At 42.0% G+C, this 8,093-nt stretch overlaps 1 protein-coding gene across 1 annotated transcript; it reads right to left on the reverse strand.

Moving 5' to 3' along the window:
• Positions 1-391: 391 nt before the first annotated feature.
• ADGRF4 (adhesion G protein-coupled receptor F4) lies at positions 392-7,068 on the reverse strand. Its single transcript, XM_009960823.2, has 8 exons — positions 6,991-7,068; positions 6,047-6,083; positions 5,744-5,904; positions 4,878-5,168; positions 2,782-4,146; positions 2,019-2,060; positions 1,862-1,921; positions 392-469 (listed from the first exon to the last, which is right to left on the reverse strand). The coding sequence occupies exons 1-8, from the start codon at positions 7,066-7,068 to the stop codon at positions 392-394; spliced, it is 2,112 nt and encodes a 703-aa protein (XP_009959125.2).
• Between the last annotated feature and the right edge of the window lie 1,025 nt (positions 7,069-8,093).

The following is an 8,093-nucleotide window of genomic DNA, read 5'->3' on the forward strand; positions in this document are numbered from 1 at the left end:
TTTTTTTTTTTTTTTTAACAATAATTTCAGGTGTGACAAACGTTTCCAAGTCTCATGAGTCAAACTCCATATTTACACCCAAGTTTACAGAAGTGGATGACGCACATTTTCCCCCTCTCTTGTTACACAACAGTAATTACCTCTGCGTGCTCTCTTCCACCCAGGTGAGTGACAACATCGACCCAAGTTCTTAGGCACACACGGCCATGGTTTCCACATCAAGTTTTGCCCAGTAAAGTCACTTAATACTTTTAGCAAATGTTGGTGAGTCACGGGATTAGTGAAATTTCCACCTGCTGTTTCCAGAATATTATATTGGTGGTGATTTGAGAGAATTTTAACTTTCAAACTTTCAAACCTGACCCAAAGGCTGATAAGGTGTGAAACACCTTCACTGATATTTGGATCCTGTATCTGTAAGAGCAGGAATTGTAAACTCAGTCTCAAGCACATCCTTTCTCTTTTTCCTCTGTTAAGCAGGAAACAATTTTAGCAGAAGTTTGGAGATTAGTCTTTTCGTTCGTTATTGGGTTTTGGGGTTTGTTTTGTTCTTTTTATTCTGTTTTTGGTTGGGCTTGGTTTGGATTTCGTTTGTTTGGTTGGTTTTTTCAGGGTTTTTTTTTTGGTGGGGGGTGTCGTTTTGTTTTGTTTTAAGAGAGGACCTTCTGCACTGCATTTAAACTTGGCATGTGACAGCAGTGCTGGATGCAGCTGAAGACTATTGGAGAGGAAGGATGCCAAGAAGAGGAGTCAGAAGTTGCACAAACATGCAGCTTCCCTTGCACCAAATGACCCAAAGCACAGCAGGCCATGCTGCTAGTAGAAGGGAGGTATAGTTCCCTTAACCCCTCTGTTTTTTTCTCATAAACTAAGTACATTTGGACACACTGTCACAGAAAGACACTCTGCAGCTTTCAGCGAATCAGGACTGATTAATAAATAGACTGAAGAAAAGCAAGGAAAGAGCTTCATTTTTCCGAAATCCAAACTGAACTGACAGAGTTTCTTTTGGCGGAGAGCAGGCACACTGCAGACTGTTCTTGTGAGACAGCTAAAGGGGATTCCCTTTTATAACTGCAGTGTGAAACCTGAAAGCCTTGGTACCAAAAGAAGTCTAATAAACAGCAGATAGAAGTTTTCCAACAGAGGTAGGAACTGCTAAGTGATGCCAACACATCAACTCTGCCAATGTTTTCCTAGGAAGCTGCTGAAACACAGTTGTTCCCTTAAAAATGTTCCAACATTTCCTTTTCATTAATTGCCCTGATATTTAAAACAACCTCAAGCTATTATGAGTGCACAACACTGATGAGCAGCAAATGTGCTGGCTGGGCCGAGTGTTTTTCATCCTAAGCTGATGTTCAGCTGGAAGCAGAAAAATTCTCTGACATCCTAGAGCAGCCTTGCTGTCATACAGGTCCATATTTTTGTGAAGGTGGCAAACAGGTCATTACATTGGGATTGTGGACCCTTAATTCTGTTCCTTACTTAGTCAGTAACCTTAAAGTTGATCTATTTTACAGATGGGAAAAAATTCAGAGGCATTCTCTATCTAAAGGGCTTTGATATCTACAGGTGAAGAGATTAGATTAAAATGCCATTTTTTAATTTTTTAACAGCAGCAGCAGGTTATGTAGAGTTCATAAAAATCTACAGATTAAAACTTAAACAGCTTAATAACCTCAACGTACTTTTGAGATACCTGTATCACCTTCAGCAAGCACCTGCCTTAGAAAAATGTTCAACTAGGTAAGATGTAGCACATAGTTCCATTCTCTCCATGTACAAATAACAAGGCGTGTAATTTGGTACAAATTTTAAATTAAGCCATTAAGGGGTGGGGGGGAAGAAAAATCTTTACCTTTGCTAGACTACACTTCCGCTTTGATGAAAGGCAGTTCATCCTTAATGCTTCTCTTGTCTGTAGATTTTAAAAAAAAAATATTAAAGGGAACAATTTTTTGAAGTGTAGAAAATGTTCATATAAGCCAGAATAAGTGCTGAAGCGACCCAAGTACCTTTCTGTCCAGAAGTGTTCCAAATAACAGGATGAAGAATCCCTAAAAAAATTGCAAAACCAGTTAACAAAACCAGCACAACCACATGATGTTTGTTAAATGTTTCTAGATGCCATTGCCTTAAGGATAGATAAAATGATGTTTTTGTCGGTGTAGTAAATCTCCTCATCTGTGACTCAGGTAACAGCAATGCACAAAATGAGTTTATCCACCCAGGTCACACGGGCTCTCTGGGAATGTCAAGAATGGATATATAAGCCATGCTCATTCTCATTACGAACTGGACTGATGGGTTACATACTAGGACTTTCTCAGCCCACTCAGTAGCAGTATTAGTCAAGAAGAGCTAAGGCAGACTGGGCATACAACGGCATGTCAGGTAACATTGGATGTTTATATTGATGAGTTAAAGAAAACCATCTTCAATGTCAAGCGAGAATTTTCTGTGTATTTTTTAAAGTGACAAGGATGAGACATCTTTGCAATTACTGGACGTTAACCAGTGTATTTTATGTTAAACATAAATTCGTCACCTTAATTCTTCATCACACTTTACATCAACTAGTTTGTTCCATTACCCATCTGCATCTACTATGTCAGTGCAGGATGCCTAGCCCACACACTGTGCAACACAGGCTGAAAGGAAAGCTTAGATCCTGTTCTTCATGCACGGCTCAAGCTGCCAGCCCCTCTGAGGTCTGCTACCTTTTCCCAAGTTCAGCAAAGTCTGAGCACGCGCTATTCCCAGTCTCACAGAGTTTACCTGGAAGGCGTTCAGCAGCGCAAACGTGACATGGAATGCCAGAGAGTGGCTGTCGACAACCGTTGCTAATCCAAACCCCCAGGTGAGACCCAGCAGAGGTGTCAGAAGGGCCACGTTTTTGCTAATTCGGATCATGTTGCTCAAATCTTGTGACTTGCAGCCTTCTCCAACAGAGGATCTCCCAGTCTTCACCACAACCACCACCACCACCACCACATTCACAACAATGATGCTCAGAGCGGGCACAACAAAGGACAGAAGGGCTTTTGTCTCATACCAATTGAGCCAGCAAGCTCCACTCCTTAAATACCCATTTTTTGGTTCAGTAATAGCAACAGTGAGGATAGATATGACCAAGGGACATCCATATCCAATAGAGCATGCTGTAGCTATGAATACAGATCTTGTTATCTTAAAAAAAATTAATAATAATCCATAGAGAATCAAGAGGCCCAGGGTAAACATCCAAAAAAACAAGGCAAGATAGAAAAAGTGAAGGAAAAAAGTGGCTGCTACACACAACTGGTAGTTTAGGGCTGTATTGTGCACAATAGCTGCTAAGATGAACAAAACATCAGCAACGAGAAGCGATGCAGCAATGTTGACCAAACAAAAATGGCGCATGTAAGTTATTTCAGTTTTTGTGACGTGATGCCAGACAACAGTCTCGATGATAAGGCAGAGAACCAAGCTGAAAATGGAAAGGCCTAATCCGACACGTGTAATGTAATCCAGCGCTGCATTCCGCAGCAGGGTGGGGGACATCAAAATGGAGAAGGATTTGTAAGTCCGGCGGTGATGCCTGCAGACGCAAACAGCACTGCTGATGTTGTCTGCCTTCATTTTGCATGCCCTGGTATCCCACCTCCTTTCAATAGAGTGCCACCCAACACACTGAGCCTTGACGTTCTCCAGTTTATTCACCTTTTCGAAGGTGAGCAAAATGTGCTGGAGCTCTTCTGGCAGAGACACCGACAAAACCATTCCGTTCACAAAAACGGGGTCCAACCGGCTGGTTTCTATAATGGCTCCAAGCGTTGGAAATGCAATGCTGATGGCTTTGGAAGTCTTGGGTAACTTCAAAAGCTCTTCTTCTGGAATGACCACATGCCCTGTAATACTGCTGGTGTTACTGAACTCCATAGAAAAATCAAAGCTCTTCCCTGAAATATTTTTATCTATGCTGTAGCCTTTTGTAGAGATGAAGTGCTCCTGTATACTTTCCGACCCATTTTGTATAAGAAGTTTCCCAGCAAATAAATTTACCGAGTCCAGTAATATCGAACTGGCATTTCTGTCCCTTACAAAAGCCCAGTTGGAAATGATGGAGCTGTTCAGAATATGGTTTGCTATCCTGCTGTAACTCTGAAACAAACAAGAAAAATGTAAGTTTTTTTTAATGTTAAAAGAAACCAACTATTATTCCACTGGTAGAGCGTCCAGAAAGACTCATTTAGTTCAAGAGTTATTTCTAGAAAAGGGAATATTCTTTGACAACAAACAGGTTCCCATGATACATCCCAGTCAAACCCAAACATCTCACTGGCTTGGCCGCTACCAGAATTGGCCTACCCTCTTCATATCATAGCTCAAAAGATGCTTGGAGAAACAAATATAAAGCAAGAATCAGGACACCTAAGTTCTATTCCAGATGCTGACCCACTGTGCAGGTCTGCTTACACGACTCTCCCTACATTTCTTTCCCCATGTCTCTGATTTCTGAGTTCATCAGGGGAAGATTGCAGTTTCCACTGTGCAACATATGAAAACACAGCTGCAGGTCAGCATCTCCAAGGCTACCTTCCCTACAGTGTCATACTTTAAAAATTAAACTTCGTACTGCTCTCCCATGTCTATAACAGCAGTTCCTGAAAACTTTTAAGGAAAGTAAAGTCCACTGAGTATTTTGGCCGTACACGAATATGACAAGCAGTTTCTCTGACAACAAAATATGACCCTCTCTGGAAATTCTTTCCAGGTGTTCTCCATGTAACTTGAAGCCACCACTTCACTGGGTAGTGGCTACAAGGACAAATCCCTGTATGGATGCTCTGGCAAGCTCCGAAACACCTCTTGAAGCTCATAAAAATAAGTACCTGCATTTTTCCTCTATTAACATTCTCTGATAACAGCAGGGAAATATTCTTTAGCAATTCCACTATATCAGCAATGTTTCCTGGAATGGCTGGTGAAGACAGGATATCTGGGATAATGCATGAAAAATCAGCTTGGCAGTTACTACTCCCGTGGTCATCAGCACCAAAATATTTTGCACCATCTCCAGGCTTCCCATGCACTGGCTTTCCTTTCCCTACAAAAGGAAGGTGTCCTCCAGCAATGCTAATATGTCCTCCAGAGCTTGGAATGAGTTCACGTTCAGAAATCCTCTGGAGGGAGGAAAATAAATTTGAGAAAATTAACAAGCAGAATGAAAAGGAAGCTACAGCGACAAGCAGGCGAGAGGTACAGTGCTGGGCTGTGCAATGAATATGCAAAATGGCCTGAAACCTAGGACCAAAGCTCACCTGAGAAGAATGTCTTGCTTGCACAACACACGTGAAGGAAGGGGCAGAACCTAAATGCAGTGCCTTATTCTTGAAGTGATTTGAATAAAGTTCTTTATTTTGTAGTTGGGAAGAATTCACCACAAATCATCTGATTATTACAGATACTGTCGTTCCCCTTGTCTCAGGTTCATCCTAGTGCACCATTGTCTTGGTTTAGATCCACATGAGGAACGTCAGCCAAGTGAACAATGCAGCTTCATTTCTGAACTATGTTTCCATACAGGAATTTCCCAAATTCATTTCCCACCACTTGATTTAAGATGAAGTCAAAGCCTGCTATCAGAGTAATCTGTGTTTCTTCCTTTTGCTCAAGAGCGAAAGCCTATGAAGGGAGGGGCTATCTTTGCAAGAAATTATGAGCATAGGCCAAAGTAGATGCATAACAGTTACCTCACCTGAAAAAGGGACTGAACGTCCAGGCTTGCACAGTTGTCTGTGAACATTTGCCACTTTCTGTCTTTGCAGACAAAGCTTGTCTCCCCATGGAAATAGGAAGAACAAGGCTGAACACAAACAGCTCCACTATCTTCGCACGGAATGAGATTTATACATGCATCTGAAAAAAAATCAAGTGGATATTGTTACAAGGTGTAAGACAGCATACCACGGTCCATGAGGTGAGCATCAGGGGTGTAAAGTACAGATGACTGATAACATCTCACAAAGAATTAACAAAGACTCATAGCTATTCACTGTACCTTGCTGATTACCAGCCTTTGATTCCTTACTGAGAACCTGAAAAATAAGAAGTAAAATGTAGATTGAATGTTAAAGTAAGTAAAAGATGACTCTTTGGCACAAACCAGAAAAGTGATTTCAAGGGCAAAGTAGTCCTTTTGAGGTCCAGAAGTCTTTTCAAGGTCCAGAATGCAGAGCTTTAGCCCCTTGCTCATATAGACTGACTGAGAACTCTCTACCACCAGTTTATCTATTAAGCCTTCAGTTGCACCCTTCTGCTGCAGTGACATACTGAGCTAGTGGACAGGATCACACATGTCCCCAGCAGTCATTCCTCAATCAGAACCCCTGTATCAGACTTAAGCTCTCCAGTATTTTCTTGTTGACGAGAATATGTGATCTATGTGACTTTTGCCATAAGATGAAGCTACAGTTGTACAAATACCAGCAGCCACTTTGTTCCTCTCCTGACTGGGAAGCCACCCCAAGGCAGGCGTACCAGGCTCCTGCAGGCAGGGTCACTTGCTGGGACTGCGTACCATACAGCCAGGCACAATCCAGAACAGCTTCCATCGCTGCTTGGTCAAATGGTTTAATCACCTACAACCCTGTCAGTCTGGAAGCAAAGCTCGGCTATGCAATGCCTTGGAAATCGCACTGTTATTGCTGGGTAGAGCAGGCTGAATAGCAGATTTCTAACACTCTAAAAACTGTGCTGGAGGTTGCTTGGCCTATTGAACGTACTGAATACTTCAAAGTATTTTCTCCTGTAGTGACAGGACAAGAGGTAATGGTTTTAAACTGAAAGGGGCAGACTTAGATCCAATCAGGAAGAAATTCTTCACTGTGAGGGTGGTGAGGCACTGGGACAGGCTGCCCAGAGAAGTTGTGGATGCCCCTTCCCTGGAAGTGTTCAAGGGCAGGTTGGACAGGGCTTTGAGCAACCTGATCTAGTGAAACTTACCCTGAGAGCAGTGTGTGGCGCAGCTGGGAAGAACTGCACAGCCCAAAGGAGCAGGCAGTGTGCTACCCTCACATCCATCGCCTCGCGTTTACTTCTTTCCTCCTGGAAGAAGGATATGTTAAACATGTTTAAACATCTCTGTTTTCACTTCTGAACACAGCCTGGTTGCTAGTAAGAAAGCAGCTAAACCCATCCCAGGCTGTCCTTACTGGGCTTGCAAGGTGATTTTCAGACATGTATCATTTATTAACTTCTTTTACTGAGAATGATTTCTGAACCTTTTCTTAAAATAAAAGACAAAAATATTAAAAATTTGTCCAACCCTGGAAGTCACTGCATTAATAATTTACTGTAAACTGTGAGGTGGAGAGCTTATTAAAGCAGTTCAGCCTGTGGGTCCCTTTTGAAGTGATTTAGGACAGCCTCGTCTCCACTGTTCAACGCTGCTGCTCTCCTCAGGCAGTCCCTGCCGAGACCTGCCATGCAAGGTAGGAAACTCAGGCCCTCGGGGCTTGGATATCCAAATCTGAGAAACAAGGACCAGACTGCAGTAAAGTGTTATTTGCTTTGCAGAAAGATTCAGGCCTCTGCTCCCTCCATGAAGCTTCCCATGGTCCCTGAGATGCAAACTTTTACAGGCATATTTGCTGCAGGGAAATAATCCAGTAAAGGGAATGAAGGAAAACCAATGTGTTATATCAAATCTGATTATTAGATGCTACACATGTCCAAAGCAAAAGCAACAGCTGCTGTGGATTCAAAAGTATTGAGGCATTGATCTTCTGTCACTGGATGTATAAATAGATTAAGCCGTGAACTAAAAAAAATAAGTAAGATGTATAAAATCGGCAAGTGTCACGGTTTGAGGCTGGGCCGGCCACTAACAAATGACAGACGCTCTCTACTAACCCCTCTCCCCTCCCAAAAGGGAAAAGGAGAGAGAACAAGAGAGAAAGACTTTACAGTTTGGAAAAGAAAACTAAAACAGCTTTAATGAAACAATAACAATAAAAGAAAAGATAATAATAAGAATAAGGAAATAATGAAATATATACAATATGTACAAATATATACAAAACAAATACCGAACCCAACTCCCCCCA

Source organism: Leptosomus discolor, chromosome 2 (genome assembly GCF_034619465.1).
Source record: "Leptosomus discolor isolate bLepDis1 chromosome 2, bLepDis1.hap2, whole genome shotgun sequence".
NCBI lineage: Eukaryota > Metazoa > Chordata > Aves > Leptosomiformes > Leptosomidae > Leptosomus > Leptosomus discolor.